Source organism: Schistocerca gregaria, chromosome 9 (assembly GCF_023897955.1).
Source record: "Schistocerca gregaria isolate iqSchGreg1 chromosome 9, iqSchGreg1.2, whole genome shotgun sequence".
Lineage (NCBI taxonomy): Eukaryota > Metazoa > Arthropoda > Insecta > Orthoptera > Acrididae > Schistocerca > Schistocerca gregaria.
Window position 1 is genome coordinate 84922529 of NC_064928.1, and position 17909 is coordinate 84940437.

General features: G+C 47.5%; 1 protein-coding gene across 1 annotated transcript in view; it reads right to left on the reverse strand.

Moving 5' to 3' along the window:
- Window positions 1-17909, reverse strand: part of LOC126291593 (neuroglobin-like) — an 804393-nt gene that overhangs the window by 217720 nt on the left and 568764 nt on the right. Inside the window, exon 3 of the mRNA XM_049985129.1 lies at window positions 1424-3369. Within this exon, the coding sequence (XP_049841086.1) occupies window positions 1424-1647 (224 nt within the window). The 5' untranslated portion in view covers window positions 1648-3369. The remainder of the gene's footprint in view (window positions 1-1423; window positions 3370-17909) is intronic.

A 17909-nucleotide genomic window follows, 5' to 3' on the forward strand; every position in this document is an offset into this window, starting at 1 on the left:
AATGAACATTTGCACTGAAATGACGATTGACACATTGTTGGATGAACCATTCGCAGAAGTGTACCCGTGGAGGCCAATCAGCTGCTGATAGTGGCTGCACACGCTGTACATGGTACGGAAACAACTGGTTCTCCCGTAGCACTCTCCATGCAGTGACGTGGTCAACGTTACCTTGTACAGCAGCAACTCCTCTGACGCTGACATTAGGGTTATCGTCAACTGCACGAAGAATTGCCTCGTCCACTGCAAGTGTCCTCGTCGTTCTAGGTCTTCCCCAGTCGCGAGTCATAGGCTGGAATGTTCCGTGCTCCCTAAGACGCCGATCAATTGCTTCCAACGTCTTCCTTTCGGGACACCTTCGTTCTGGAAATCTGTCTCGATACAAACGTACCGCGCCACGGCTATTGCCCTGTGCTAAACCATACATCAAATGGGCATCTGCCAACTCGCATTTGTAAACATTGCACTGACTGCAAAACCACGTTCGTGATGAACACTAACCTGTTGATGCTACGTACTGATGTGCTTGATGCTAGTACTGTAGAGCAATGAGTCGCATGTCAACACAAGCACCGAAGTCAACATTACCTTCCTTTAATTGGGCCAACTGGCGGTGAATCGAGGAAGTACAGTACATACTGACGAAACTAGAATGAGCTCTAACATGGAAATTAAGCGTTTCCGGACACATGTCAACATAACATCTTTTCTTTATTTGTGTGTGAGGAATGTTTCCTGAAAGTTTGGCCGTACCTTTTTGTAACACCCTGTATAAGGAACAATCGTGGGCCCAAAATTGAACCCTGTGGGAAACCTTTGAAATTTCTCCCCAGTAATTAAAATTTTCTCTTCTTCTAGCATATTTGGATTATTAGCGCAACTTGATGAAGTGTGATTCAAACCAGTTGTTTATAATTTAACAATACCGAAAAATTTGAGTTTCTCTAAGAGAGTGACATAATCTTCATAATTAAATGACTTGGACAGATAAGAAACCTACGAGATGGCGATAAATATCTTCAGCTAGTGAGCAGTGGTAGGAAAGTACGCAACTATTAGCAGCTTGGAGGTTGGCAGCACTGACATAAGGAACATGTAGAGAATCAGCATATATAAGGAATAAGCCTGGCCCAAAAATTGAACCTTGTGGGAAACCTCTGTGATTTCTCCCCAGTAATTAAAATGTTCTCTTCTTCCACCATATTTGAATTATTAGCGCAACTTGAAGTGTGATTCAAACCAGTTGTTTGTAAATTTAACAATACCAAAAAATTTGAGTTTTTCTAAGAGAGTGGCGTAATCTTCATAATTGAATGACTTGGACAAATCACAAACCTACCAGATGTCGATAAACATCTTCAGCTAGTGAGTAGCTGTAGGAAACTGCCCAACTATTAGTAGCGAAGTGGTTGGCAGCACTGACCTGAGGAACATGTAGACTCCTGTGGGCTCCATGGCGCGGCTGATGCCCTTCCACGAGGCGAGCATGTTGTACTTCTGGCGCGCCGTCAGCGGGATGCGGGGGTCCGTGGCCGGGGGTGGCGGCCCCCCTTGGGGGCAGGACGCTCCGCCCCCGCCGCCTCCGCCGCCGCCACCGCCTCCGCTGCCCCTCTGAAGCACCAGGAGCTTTCCCAGCTCGCAACCCATGGCCGCAGCTATCCTCCTTATCGACGTTAACAAATCGCTCGACTGTTGCTGCTATTCAATCCCGCCCGCGACTGCTTACTCTTCTATGCAATACTTCTCGCTCTACTCCTCACTGACACCTTCAGCTCTCTCAGTTCCTCGTTTGAGCCCAGTAACAACTCACTACCTTCGCCAAATATCTTGATGCACACACATGCGCTACTTTCTAGTAAACGCACCACAAATTTTTGGCAATAGCGTAGGTGTTATACAAAGAAATTAATGAACACTGACAAAGCATTCAGATGTGACTGCTATCGACGTACTTCAATATGAGAGGTTCCGGTCTCCTATCCACATTCATACACAGAGTTGTGCACAGAAAATACCACAGTAAGTCTCGTTAAATGAGTCAATAACAGCATATACGGCGTTAATACTGACACTAATTTGCTTGTTAGCAAAGAATAACGAATTTCGCCTAGATAATGTTTCTCAATAACTAGTTACGACAAACATATTTCAATAAGACAGCACAAATATTATTTTCCGCTGTCCAGTTCCTACTACATTCTGGTCTCATTGAGCATGTTTTTCTAAAGCCTATTCACACCAGTAATTATCAAAATATATTACGCTGACGTCCGTAGCATTTGAACGGACTGGAAGACTACAGTCTTGAGTAGTTGTTTCCAAAGCGACAAGTGAAACACTCTTAGCTTTTGCTATTTACACTCTGAACCCAGCCTGGTAGTTTTACTGCTAATTTCGAGTGAGCATTGGCAGTGATGGAGGTAAATACAAGGAGATCGCTAGTAATGCGGCATGTAGAAGACACGTCTATTTACCACCTTACAGATATGTGCAACAGTGTAGTTTTCTGTAGGATATTGGGGATACTAAGTTCACACTGAACAGGATGTACAATAGTTCTCCAGTAGGGGATGGACAGCACGTTTTAATTTTTCTTCAGACACCTAACTCTTGTAAGTCTGATACAGTGGTGCATCTGTCGTGGAAGTGGTTGGGATGAACTGAGAAATTCCCGGCACAGAGCGAGCTTCTCATTCCGTCCCCATGAGTTTCAAGCCTCGCGATATCTCGCAGTACTATCGCCACCTTCCGGAGAACGAGCTGTCGTTGCTCGAAAACGACGTAAATGATCCAAGGGAAGAGTTGACGGCGACTACTTCCCAACTGGGCTTCCAGCACTTGGGTGGTCCGGAACGCTGACGTCACTTACACACCCGCGTCAGTTCACAATGGCTACCACTCCACATGTTTCGCCGCGCACTTCGCAATACGCCGTTACAGACACACACTTGGAGCTGCTGCCGTCGAATCACTAGTCCTCGACATAGCTCTACGCTGCAGCCGTCCGCTTGGACAGTTTGAAGGCCTCGCGGCAACTGGAGGGAGATTTGTGCGCTCTGACAGACATCCACCTCTGCTCGCACACAGTCGGCAACCTCCCTTCCAGGAGCTCCACTCCCTAGAAACCTGTTACGAACGAAGGCGCTCCCGAGCTGCTCCTTCACGGATGGCCGCTTCCAGTGGCGGTATCGCTTCTGTGTGGGCCCTTATCGGATACCATATTGTCCTCGCGTCGTCGCTTTTCGCCGAACACCGGACGTCTCGGCGGTCGTTCCAATCAACTCGATGCGGCAAGGCGTTCAGTCAACGTAGCGCCCGCCTGTGACACACACGTTCCATCCTTGTCTTCCTGGCTTTCCCGGGGCGGGTCTGCAACAGAAAGAAAATGAGTCTTGTTAACTACACATTTTCAGTAATGCGAGGTGTATGCCTTCTTTCAACTAACATAAACTAGATATTGTACCTGGGAGGAACAAAATTATTAAAAAAAATACACTACTGGCCATTAAAATGGCTACACCAAGAAGAAATGCAGATGATAAACGGGTATTTATTGGACAAATATATTATACTAGAACAGACATGAGATTACATTTTCACGCAATTTCGGTGCATAGATCCTGAGAAATCAGTACCCAGAACAACCACCTCTGGCCGTAATAACGGCCTTGATACGCCTGGGCATTGACTCAAACAGAGCTTGGATGACGTGTACAGGTACAGCTGCCCATACAGCTTCAACACGATACCACAGTTCATCAGAGTAGTGACTGGCGTATTGTGACGAGCCAGTTGCTCGTCCACCATTGTCCAGACGTTTTCAATTGGTGAGAGATCTGGAGAATGGTCTGTCCAGGGGAGCAGTCGAACATTTTCTGTATCCAGAAAGGCGCGTGCATTATCCTGCTGAAATGTAGGGTTTCGCAGGGATCGAATGAAGGGTAGAGCCGCGGGTCGTGCCACATCTGAAATGTAACGTCCACTGTTCAAAGTGCCGTCAGTGCGAACAAGAGGTGACCGAGACGTGTAACCAATGGCACCCCATACCATTACGCAGGGTGATACGCCAGTACGGCGATGGCGAATACACGTTTCCACACGTAGGTGGGATTCAAAGCAGTCATATAACAGGCATCGTACTTAGCCCCTACGAAAAACGTCTATAATAACTGAATCACTTTAATGTCGACCATAAAGAAACCTTAAATTACTCCAAAAAGATGAAAAAAGTAACACCAGCCGCAACCAATTAAAACTAGAAGATGATTATCATAGATGGGCATCATCCCAATGCAGATCTGGGATAAACCAAATTCTTAAAACAGCAAGCCCCGACTCGATTTTAACAGTATGAATGAGTCGTTGAGGGGGGCAGGGGAATAGTAACATCGAAATGGAATCCGGTTAGAAGATGTAATAGTACTTGAATTAGGTAACCATTACGGCACCTCACCTCAACCTCTCGATACCAGCAACATTCTACTGTGTTTCTGTAAAGTAGTTAACATACACTCCTGGAAATTGAAATAAGAACACCGTGAATTCATTGTCCCAGGAAGGGGAAACTTTATTGACACATTCCTGGGGTCAGATACATTACATGATCACACTGACAGAACCACAGGCACATAGACACAGGCAACAGAGCATGCACAATGTCGGCACTAGTACAGTGTATATCCACCTTTCGAAGCAATGCAGGCTGCTATTCTCCCATGGAGACGATCGTAGAGATGCTGGATGTAGTCCTGTGGAACGGCTTGCCATGCCATTTCCACCTGGCGCCTCAGTTGGACCAGCGTTCGTGCTGGACGTGCAGACCGTGTGAGACGACGCTTCATCCAGTCCCAAACATGCTCAATGGGGGACAGATCCGGAGATCTGGCTGGCCAGGGTAGTTGACTTACACCATCTAGAGCACGTTGGGTAGCACGGGATACATGCGGACGTGCATTGTCCTGTTGGAACAGCAAGTTCCCTTGCCGGTCTAGGAATGGTAGAACGATGGGTTCGATGACGGTTTGGATGTACCGTGCACTATTCAGTGTCCCCTCGACGATCGCCAGAGGTGTACGGCCAGTGTAGGAGATCGCTCCCCACACCATGATGCCGGTTGTTGGCCCTGTGTGCCTCGGTCGTATGCAGTCCTGATTGTGGCGATCACCTGCACGGCGCCAAACACGCATACGACCATCATTGGCACCAAGGCAGAAGCGACTCTCATCGCTGAAGACGACACGTCTCTATTCGTCCCTCCATTCACGCCTGTCGCGACACCACTGGAGGCGGGCTGCACGATGTTGGGGCGTGAGCGGAAGACGGCCTAACGGTGTGCGGGACCGTAGCCCAGCTTCATGGAGACGGTTGCGAATGGTCCTCGCCGATACCCCAGGAGCAACAGTGTCCCTAATTTGCTGGGAAGTGGCGGTGCGGTCCCCTACGGCACTGCGTAGGATCCTACGGTCTTGGCGTGCATCCGTGTGTCGCTGCGGTCCGGTCCCAGGTCGACGGGCACGTGCACCTTCCGCCGACCACTGGCGACAACATCGATGTACTGTGGAGACCTCACGCCCGACGTGTTGAGCAATTCGGGGGTACATCCACCCGGCCTCCCGCATGCCCACTATATGCCCTCGCTCAAAGTGCGTCAACTGCACATACGGTTCACGTCCACGCTGTCGCGGCATGCTACCAGTGTTAAAGACTGCGATGGAGCTCCGTATGCCACGGCAAACTGGCTGACACTGGCGGCGGCGGTGCACAAATTCTGCGCAGCTAGCGCCATTCGACGGCCAACACCGCAGTTCCTGGTGTGTCCGCTGTGCCGTGCGTGTGATCATTGCTTGTACAGCCCTCTCGCAGTGTCCGGAGCAAGTATGGTGGGTCTGACACACCGGTGTCAATGTGTTCTTTTTTCCATTTCCAGGAGTGTATTTCGTTGAATGGTTTGCGCGCTGACACTTGTTGACTTCCCAGCGCTGAAATCTCACAGCCAAGGAGGCGTGTCTCGCCCCACAAGTATCTCAGTGTGCTATCCCCCTGCACGCACTCACCTCGCTGTTGAGCTCACGAGTCATGCGTCGGTGGGAGGATGAGTGGCTCGGAAGTGACTGACAATAAGCTCCGTTTAGTCAAGCCCACAACGCGTGTGTGGTGTTCTCCTCACTCGGCTTCGAATAGGCCACAGCCCTATGACGCATGGCTTCCTGCTCCAGTGTGTGGTACTTGTGGCATCCAGGTCACTGTGCGCCACGTTTTATTGGATTGCGTTTTATTTTCTGTCCAGCGGGCCGCGGCTGACTTGTCAGCGCACCTGCCATCTCTTTTAGGCAACACTCGGACTAATGTGGCTAAAGTTCTGTGCCATGTCAAATGTTTTTACAAAGATTTTAGGGAGAGGATTTTAATTTGCTCACTGTGTGACTAGCTCGCCCATATTTTATGTAAGTGGCCAGCCGATCACAATTTCCTGTGACATTCTTGTTTCTATGTTTCCCTTTCCTTAGGTTTTACATTCTTATGTAGCATTTTCCTTCTTCTCCTGCTTTCTTTGAGTGTGTGCTTTAGTATTATTAGGTCTGTTCACATTCGTTCCTTTTAAAGTGTGTCAGGGCGCTGATGACCTCGATGTTGAGCGCCCATAAGCCTCAACACACACACACACACACACACACACACACACACACACCGTAAGACATTTCCACAAATTTTGCAACCAAGACTGGTTTCAATTCAAATAAAATATATTCTCGAATTTATTGAAACCAGACCGTTGGTATGTGCCCGGTTGCCCTCGTTCTCATGACTCTAGGCAGGCAGCGCAAAATGAATCGGAAAACACGGTTCGCTGTGGCAGGCAGCTTGATGATCGGGAAAGTGATTTGGACGTTCCCAGGGCTGCAGCGATGTGATGTCTGTCTGCCCTCCCCAGAGACTGCACTCCCGCAGGACTACGAGAGCGACTCTGCTGTGCTTCTCTCAGAAATCAATAGGAATCCTGCTACTGCTTCCACGGCTCTGAGTAGTGCAGATTCCAGCTGTAACTTACTCTGTTTTGGAGCACGTGGGGCTATTTTCGCTAAATTCCCCACGCAGCTCTGCTTGTTGCTTACTTTCTTTGCAATCGATTTCGATGCCTTTATTGCCTCCAGATTTAGGCGGTCAACACAGTTTTTGCTGTATCAAAGCAGCCTCACTGGGCCGATACAGCGAGCTATACAATACGCTGTAATAACGGTTTCGCAATGGGTCAATTTTCAGCGTGACCCTCGTGTTCTCACAAGAGTGATCTACATCTACATCTGTATCCATACTCCGCAAGCTACCTGACGGTGTGTGGCGGAGGGTACCTTGAGTACCCCTATCGGTTCTCCCTTCTATTGCAGTCTCGAATTGTTCGTGGAAAGAAGGGTTGTCGGTATGCCTCTGTGTGGGCTCTAATCTCACTGATTTTATCCCCACGGTCATTTCGCGAGATATATGTAGCAGGGAGCAATACACTGCTTGACACCTCGGTGAAGGTATGTTCTCGAAACTTCAACAAAAGCCCGTACCGAGATACTGATCTTCTCTCCTGCAGAGTCTTCCACTGGAGTTTATCTATCATCTCCGTAACCCTTTCCCGATTACTAAATGATCCTGTAACGAAGCGCGCTACTCTCCGTTGGATCTTCTCTCTCTCTTCTATCAACCCTATCTGGTACGGATCCCACACTGCTGAGCAGTATTCAAGCAGTGGGCGAAGAAGCGTACTGTAACCTACTTCCATTGTTTTCGGATTGCATTTCCTTACGATTCTTCCAATGAATCTCAGTCTGGCATCTGCCTTACCGACGATCAACTTTATATGATCATTCCAATTTAAATCACTCCCAATCCGTACTCCCATATAATTTATGGAATTAACTGCTTCCAGTTGCTGACATGCTATATTGTAACTAAATGATAAGGGATCTTTCTTTCTATGTATTCGCAGCACATTACACACATTGCGATAGGACCACTAAAAAAATGGCTCCGAGCACTATGGGACTTAACATCTTAGGTCATCAGTCCCCTAGAACTTAGAACTACTTAAAACTAACCAACCTAAGGATATCACACACATCCATGCCCGAGGCAGGATTCGAACCTGCGACCGTAGCAGTCCCGCGGTTTCGGACTGCAGTGCCTAGAAAGGCACAGACACCGCGGCCGGCGATAGGACCATCACCCCGGTTCCCAGAACTCTTGAAGACAGACGTTGACTGTGGATGTTGTGTTACAGACACAGTCCCTTCGACTGTTCAGAGATATCACTAAACCGGCCCAAAGATCAAAACAACCATGAATGAGCCACGCTTATTAGATGTAGGGGGTCTGACAGCCGATCAATTCCACTCATTCCACCAGGAAGGAGGTACACGGCTCGTGTTGTCTGCAGTTCAACCATGCATAGACGGTCAATACCGCGGTTCGATCGCGTCCGCATTGTTACTCTGTGCCAGGAAGGGCTCTCAAGAAGGTAAGTGCCAAGGCGTTTCTAAGTGAACGAAAGCGATGTTATTCGGACATGGAGGAGATACAGAGAGACAGGAACTGTCGATGACATGCCTCGCTCTGGCCGCGCAAGGGGATGGCCGCTACCTGCGGATAATGGCTCGGAGGTATCCTGACAGCAACGCCACCATGTTGAATAGTGCGTCTCGTGCTGCCACAGAACGTTACGACTGAAATTGTGCGCGCTAGGCCGCATGATGCGCAACTACACTCCCGACGCCCATGGCGAGATCCATCTTTGCAACCACGACACCATGCAACGTGGTAGAGATGGGCCAACAGCATGCCGAATGGACCGCACAGGATTGGCATCACGTTCTCTTCACCGATGAGTGTCGCATATGCCTTCAGACAGACAATGGTCAGAGACGTGTTTGGAGGTAACTCGGTCAGGCTGAACGCCTTAGGCACACGGCCCAACGAGTGTAGCAAGGTGGAGGTTCCCTGCTGTTTTTGGGTGCCATTATGTGGTGCCGACGTGCGCCGCTGGTTGTCATGAAAGGCGCCGTAGCGGCTGTACGATACGTGAATATTCATCCTCCGACGGTAGTGCAACCATATCGGCAGCATATTTGCGAGGCATTCCTATTCATGGACGACAATTCGCGCCCCCATCGTACACACGTCCAGGATAACGACATCGCTCGACTAGAGTGGCCAGCATGTTCTCCAGCCATGAACGCTATCGAACATGCCTGGGATAGATTAAAAAGAAATGTTTACGGATGACAGGACCCTCCAACGATTCTGAAGGATCCACGCCGAATCGCCTTTGAGGACTGGGCAATCGGGACCAACAGTGCCTTGATGAACTTGGGGATGCCACGACGAATACAGGCATGCATCAATGCAAGAGGACATGCTACTGGGTATAGGAGGTACCGGTGTGTACAGCAATCCGGACTACTACCTCTGAAGGTCTCGCTGTATGGTGGTACAGCATGCAATTTGTGATTTTCATGAGCAATAAAAAGGGTCGAAATTATGTTTATGTTGATCTCTATCCCAAATTTCTGTATAGGTTCCGGAACTCTGGGAACCAAAGTGATCTTTCTTTGATGTCTGTATGTCACGTATTTAGTCGAGACTGGAAAGACTTATGGCTTCCTTTCCATCGTTAGAAACAATTCGGATACCAAATTTGATATGCATCATTGTGTTACCTAACGCAAGCTAAACAGTGACTATATTTTTTATTGCAAACCTTACAAAATATGTCGCCTGTTTTACACTCACGTTGAGAAAAAAACAGAACCGTTTGATCGACTAGAGACAAGACGTTCATATTCACAGAAGACGTAAATTATTATATTCTGCAGCAGTGATTAGCATTTGAACCATGTTGGTCCGCGGGTTCAAGATCAACATCGATATCGCGGCGCAACAGCACCTGCTGGTAAAATGTGCCTCAGCTCCTGTCGTCGGTATAAACCGTCTGCAATGGATCAGTGTTACTTGAGCAGATGTGCAGGATGCCTCGCAGACGTATGCGCGAACCGTACTTCCAAATCAGTGAGCTCGAAAGAGGGCGGATTGTTGGCATGAGAGAATGTCACGCATATATCCCTCAAACGGTTGTGAACTGAATTGTGCACGGAAGGCCATAGAACACTGCGAGATGAATCTCTCGTACTTCGGAAGGAAAGTGTACCTACAGAAACAAATGCAGCCAGTAGTAAGTGAAAAAATGATGAAATTTCACATGTACAAAAAGGTATTTTGCTACGTTTTTGAACTTCCACTGCTATGAGTGTGAGTCCTCAATCCTTCCGGGTCATGCTGAATTCATTTGTAAAAGTGTAGACAGTAGTAATTAAAATGTCCTGTGGTGACTCTCCTGCTCCATGTTGGCCCGTTTGACGTCCTACCCCCCATAAAATCTTACAGAGCTCTTTTAATTTCTGATTCTAGCACTGGCTCCCCTGTCTCTTGTATATCGACTCATCTTCGTTCTTCTATCACGTCATCAGACAAGTGTTCTCCCTCATAGAAGTCTTCAATGTACTCTTTCCATCTATCCGCCCTTTCCTCTGCATTTAATCGTGGAATTCCCATTGCTGGCATACTCAGCGACATGATTACAGTCAAAGACATGTGGCCACCACAAGGGAGGGCAGCCGAATTGTGCTCCTATCACATAGTAATCACATCTGATCCTGCCTTCCGAGACCAAGTAATGGACTCCTTGCATCATCCTTCGTCGTCCCCCGCCATCATTAGGTTCCAGATTATGGAATTGCCATTCCACGCGTAGGCTGCCGTTAATAATTCACGAGGCTGCGTATTGAGTGGTACAGTGACCTGGAAACATGGACTGTTCGAGAACGGCGTCGCATTGTTTTCAGTGATGAATAACTGTTCACACCAGGCGATCGTCAGCGTGTACGGCAGCGGTCTGGTTAATGGTCCCTTTCTTCCAATGTTTTGAAGAGTCACAGATGGTTCAAAAGGCCCTAAGCACTACGGGACTTAACATCTGAGGTCATGAGTCCCCTAGACATAGAACTACTTAAACCGAACTAATCAAAGGACATCACACACACCCATGCCCGAGGAAGGATTCGAACCTATGACCGCAGCAGCAGCGCGGTTCCAGACTGAAGCTCCTAGAACCGCTCGGCCACAGCGGCCGGCGAAGGGGTACAGCGGTCTTACTCTTGACGTCATGGTGTGCGGAGTACGTCACGGATATCCTGCTTCCTCATGTGTTACTTCTGCTGAGACAGACTCTTGCTGCCTTTTTCAACAGGACAACGCTTGTGCACACATTGCAATGTCCCGCATGATTATACTGAAAATAAAGCAGTCAGAGTTGCAAAGTTAGTTTTATGTTGAGGTACTTCCAGCAAGATCCTCCCACATTTATCTCCGATAAAACATGTGCGGGGCCAGTTCGGACGCAAGTCCATTATAGAGCAGGCTATTGAGGACCAGCTGGAACAGTTACGAATCGGCTTGGCTCAGCACAGGATACAGCGCCTTTGTGACACGCTGACTAAGCGAATCAGTGCAATGTCTCACTGATAGCTGGGCACATTCTGCCAAGTTATTTTTGTAAATCTGGCTCGACTTTGAAATCACTGTAATAACATCACTGACACTCTGAGCCGGCGAAGTTGTAATTCGTTTTCTCCAACCACTTCTGCTTCGCTTTTACTGCCAGGCACCGTACTTGCTTGAGTGGTGCTTAATATATTAAATCTAATACCTTCGGCGACTTGTTGTCGGCTGCATACCAAATTTCGACCTCCTTCGTATTCATTGTCAAGTAATACTTAACCCCGTCATAACAGAACTGTTTTGATTGCTATCAATATACTTTTATGTATTACATTGTATTAGTTCCCTGGAACCGAATGTAAATAACAGACAAAAAAAAAGAATTCTGACTTACAGCCTGGTGAGCTGCAACTGTATTTCAGCAACCCCCATTACATCATCGGTAAACTTCCGGAGGAAAAAATTTCATCAGTAGTCACGATGTACATTGCCCACACTGCTAACGAAACGCCACGATTACCTGGGGATTCCAGCAACGAACTTTTGACCCGTTAAATATACGTTGACACCAAAGCAACGTTTGCTTTCGATGGAAAGCTGGGGTACTACTTTGTCAATATATATGTCAGCGAGCGGAAAGATACCATTACAGACACAGAGTCGTTCGCAATCCAATTAAAAACTTGAACCCGACATGCAAAGTCCCACCCGATTTCGACATCCGTCTCGTTTTCCTAATTACGCTTTTGATTCGGTCGTTCCCCTCGCATACCACTCACTGTGGCACAGAGCACAAAAAAAAAAAAAAAAGAAAACGAAAAAGTCCCAATGTTTTAATTCGGTGACTTCCGTGCAACTGAAACGAAACAATGAGTGGGTGAGACAAAGACATTTCGTGCATATCCGTAGGGAAACAGAGAGACAGGGAGGGAGAGAGAGACAGAGAGAGAGAGAGAGAGAGAGAGAGAGAGTGAGAGAGAGAGGGAAAGAGTGAGAGAGAGAGAGAGAGAGAGAGAGAGAGAGAGAGAGAGAGAGAATTAGGTGCAAAACGAGGAGACGGTGTTTGTCGAAACGCACGGCGTAGGCTGCCAGTCGAGAGTCGAAAGCTGCGTAATTACGAACACTGTTTGCAAAGCATAGATTTCGCTTCGCTCCGCAACCGTTCCCACTGTTATTCAGACTCGTTCCCGAAACGAAATCGGTGCGCGACAACATTTACCAACAGGGCGCGACTGTTTGATTTTTTTTTCAATTCCTCCTGCTCTGTCCCATCATTTGCCCCAGCATCACCTGTTTCCGTAGCCACTGTGCGTAAACCAATTACGGTAATTTTTCTCGATTAAAGACAGTTCTTTTCTCCGTGAGCCAAAGCTATGCAGCCCGGCTATCACACATTCCGACTGCGCTACAAACGCCCTCCTTGTTTTGTTTCCATCGGAGCTGCCCACACGCAGCACTGGTAATGGAACACAGAGTCGATTTGCAGGCACGTCTTTGAACTTTGTGTAAGTCCTGTGACCCACGCCAGCATGGCGGGACTGTGTTTGACAATGCGGTTCCCTGTAGCTGCGATCCATTGTGTATCAGTGCAGTTACAGCAAACACTGTGTGCAGTAATCATTGGTGTTATAGTTTAAAAACGTTAAGACAGTTATTTTTATATAGACTGGAAATTTTCGTTGCCTAACTTTTGCAGAAACCTCGCCTACCATCAGCCCTACGTAATATTTACAGCGCGGCAGTATAATTTTAATATAATATTGTGTTTATACTGGTTGCTGGTGAGGAGGAAAGGTAGTTGTAAGCATTTTATTAATGATCTCATTCATAAGCAGCCATATCACAGTCGCTCAAGAAAGTTATAATTAACCTTATTTACTTGTTAAATCAGAATCAGACGATGAGTCTCCTTGTCCGCAGTCTCGATGACTCGAAGCAATCTGCAATCCTGGGTAAATAAAATGTCTTGGTTTTCTTGCGTTGCGTACTCAGTCGGGAAACCTCAGATCAAGCGGAAAGTTTGCTTTGATAAGAGTTCAATTATCTGATGAAATAATGGAGCTCTTGGATCTAATTGTTGCAGGTTCGTTTCCAATTCATCGGAAGTTCCCTTCTGATTGCCAACGAAACGACACCTCCGTGCAACTTTCCAATTAGAGAATACATTTATAATGAAATTCCTTACACACCTTTGATGTAAATTGATATATTTTCTTGAGCAACATACAATATATTTTCAATCTCTTTCTTCCAGTAATCCCGATAGCGAAATTACAATTATTCAATGCGGCTATTCGGCACGGAGAACCTAGAAGTCCCCTCAATACACCAGAGGGAATATTACATAGAGTAATTATGCGCTCGTGAAATAGTAATAGTACTGTACTACTTTGCGCATCGATTTTGCGAGTATATAGATGGTCAAGTAGGAAACGTAATTCACTCATAGAATTGTGCAGGGATAATTAGTAGAATATCAAGAGATATTACAGCAGGAAGCTGAACATAACCCAACAGTGATCGAATTTACACTGGTACCGCTGCCTAATATAGTGTAGGGCCCCCGCAAGCACGCAGAGCTGCCGTAACACGACGTGGCATACACTCGACTGAGGCAATTGACACCTCCAGTGCTGTCTATAACTCCGTAAGACTACGAGGAGGTGGATATCTCATCTGAACAGCACGTTGCAAGACATCCCAGATATGGTCAATATTGTTCATGTCTGGAGAGTTTGGTGGCCAGGGGAACTGTTTAAGGTAAGAAGAGAGAGAGTTCCTGGAGGAGGTGGAGGAGGAGGAAGAAATTAGTGTATAACGTCCCATCGACAATGAGGTCATTAGAGACGGAACACAAGCTCGAATTAGGGGAGGATACGGAGGGAAATCGGCCGTGCCCTTTCAAAGGAACCGCCCCGGCATTTCCCTGACGCGATTTAGGGAAATCACGAGTGTTCCTGGAGCCACTCTGTAACAGTTCTGGGCGTGTGGGGTGTCGCATTGTCCTGCTGGAATTGCTGAAGGCCGTCTGAATGCACAATGGACGTGAGCAGGTGATCAGACAGAATCCTTACGCACGTGTCAGTTGTCAGAGTAGTATCTAGACGTATCAGGGGTCAAATACCACTCCAACTGCACACGATCCACACCATTACAGAACCTCCACCACCTTGAACAGCCCCCTCCCGAGATGCAGGATCTATGCCCTCATCAGGCTCTCCGTTCGATACAATGTGAGACGAGACTCATACGATCAGGCAACAAGTTTCCTGCCATTAAAAGTTCAATGACGGTGTTCACGGGTCCAAGTGTGCGAATAGCTTTGTGTCGTGCAGTCATCAAGGGCACACGTCTGGCCCTTCGGCTCCGTATCGATGATGAAAAATGGCTCTGAGCACTATGGAACTTAACTTCTGAGGTCATCAGTCGCCTAGAAGTTAGAACTACTTAAACCTAACTAACCTAAGGACATCACACACATCCATGCCCGAGGATGGATTCGTACCTGCGACCGTAGCGGTCGCGCGGTTCCAGATTGTAGCGCCTAGAACTGCTAGGCCACTCTGGCCGGACCAGATCGATGATGTTTCGTTGAATGTTTCGCACTCTGATATTGATCGCCCAGCACAGAAATCTGCAGCCATTTGCGGAAGGTTTCACTTCTGTCACGTTCTTGGAGGATCTTGTTACGGCCGCAGCAATGTTGGAGATTTGAGATGTTATCGGATCTGATATTCACGGTACACTCGTGGAATGAAGACGTGGCTCTAACGTCATGAAAGTAGTTGGTTCCTTAATAAATATTTTTCAACATGATAGAATTCAACAGCTGTGGATGTCCACAATACAAAATTCATCGCCTTTCTTCAGTCTATCTTCAAATGTAAGTCGTTGGATCAGTATTCCCAATTGTTCCTACCTCCTCCAAAATAGAAACTGATTTTTTCTGAGGATGGCATCTATCAATTTTTCCATACTTCGTGCCACTATTTTGCAACAGCGACTAATTAATCCCATAGTTCGATGATATCCACTTGTGTCAGCAACTGGCTTCTTTTAAAGTGGGGTTGTTTATTATAATTTTATTTAAATTCTAGCGACTGGGAAAAAACGCAGGTGATTCCAGTTTATAAGCGACGTAAAACAACGGACCTGGAAAAATTGCAAAATGGTTCAAATGGCTCTGACCACTATGGTACTTAACATCTGAGGTCATCAGTCCCCTAGAACTTAGAACTACTTAAACCTAACTATCCTACGGACATCCCACACATCCATGCCCGAGGCAGGATTCGAACCTGCTACCGTAGCGGTCGCGCGGTTGCAGACTGTAGTGCCCAGAACCGCTCGGGCACACCGTCCGGCGAAGAAGACCAATATCCTTAACTTCTGTTCGCTCCAGAATCCTTGAACATTTTCTCAGTCAGAACGTAATAAACTTTCTTATGACTGAGAAGCTTACGTCCGCGAATCAGAATGGTTTTAGAAAGCATCGCTTGTGCGAAACATAGCTTGCCCTTTCCTCACATGATACACTGAAAACTAAGGATGAAGAGCAACGGGCAGACTCGTTATTTCTATATTTCCGCGAAGCATTTGACACGGTACCTCGTTGCAGCCTATTTACGAAGGTGTGAGCATATGGAGTAAGTTCACAGATATTTACAAAACACCGTGTCAGTGTGGCATGGCCTATATAGGACAGACAACGCGTACAGTGGAAGAGCGTTGTACAGAACATCAACGTTGCACTCGCCTACTGCAACCCAGTAAGTCTGCAGTTGCGGAACATTGTATTTCTGACGGACATTCAATGGAGTACGACAAAACTTCGATTTTGGCCACTGCAACAACTTTTTGGGGCTCCATTATCAAAGAATCAGTTGCAATACGCATTGCGGGAATTCTAATGAACCGTGACAGTGGTTACCAACTGAATAACGCATGGAATCCCGTCATCACAGAAATTTTCTCGAGACGAAGACGCCAGAAGACATCGATGCCTGCGGCCAGCGACAATACCGACGGCACCTGAGTTTCGCAGTTCCACCAGCGAGAGCGCTGTTGCAGGGCGGTGTGGTTCTTCTGTCTCCGCGACTGCAACGCATGCGCGGCAGAACTATCAGCGCACTATATAAGACGGAACGGAGAACGTCTTCGTCAGTCCTCGTTCGGCTCACCTGAAGATGGCTGGCAGTTGTCCAGCCGAAACATCGTGCAATGAAGTTTACGACGACCGAGTGCAAGCCCGAAATCTTTTTGAACAATTGATTCACCGGGAAATTTTCAAATTTTACAGAGACAAATGTATCGTGAGGAGTGCCCCAATGTTGTTCTCAGTATACGTAAGTGAGGGCAACAGTCTGCGGTTGTTTGTTAAAGAAGGTGCGGTTTACGGTAACGTGTCGAAGTTGAGTGACTGTAGGATGATACAACACGACTTAGACAAAACTGATAGTTTTTGTGATGAATGGCAGCCAGCCCTAAATGTGGAAGAAATGTATGTTGGTGTGGATGAGTAGCAAGATGAAAGCTGTAACGTTCTGGTGCAGTGTTGCTGGTGTCCTGCTTGACGCAGTCACGCCGTTTAAACATCTCAGCGTAACGTTGCAAAGCGATATGAAATGGAACGAGGACGTGAGGATTGTGGAAGGTAAGGCGAATGGTCGACTTCGGTTTATTGGGAGAATTTAAGGAAAGAGAGGTCCACCTGTAAAGGAGAGAGCGTATAGGATGCTGGTGCGATTCGTGAATACTGCTCAAGTGTTTCGGATCCATACCTGGTCTGACTGAAATAAGACATCGAAGCAATTCAGAGGCGGGCTGCTAGATTTGTTACCAGTAAGTTCGGACAACACATAAGTATTACGAATAAGCTGCAGGAAATCGAATGGCAATCCCTGGAGGTAGCGCGAGTTTCTTTTGGAGAAACACTACTGAGAAAATTTAGAGAACCGGCGTTTGAATCTGAGTGCCGAGTGAAACTACTGCCGCCAACATATACTCCTGGAAATGGAAAAAAGAACACATTGACACCGGTGTGTCAGACCCACCATACTTGCTCCGGACACTGCGAGAGGCCTGTACAAGCAATGATCACACGCACGGCACAGCGGACACACCAGGAACCGCGGTGTTGGCCGTCGAATGGCGCTAGCTGCGCAGCATTTGTGCACCGCCGCCGTCAGTGTCAGCCAGTTTGCCGTGGCATACGGAGCTCCATCGCAGTCTTTAACACTGGTAGAATGCCGCGACAGCGTGGACGTGAACCGTATGTGCAGCTGACGGACTTTGAGCGAGGGCGTATAGTGGGCATGCGGGAGGCCGGGTGGACGTACCGCCGAATTGCTCAACACGTGGGGCGTGAGGTC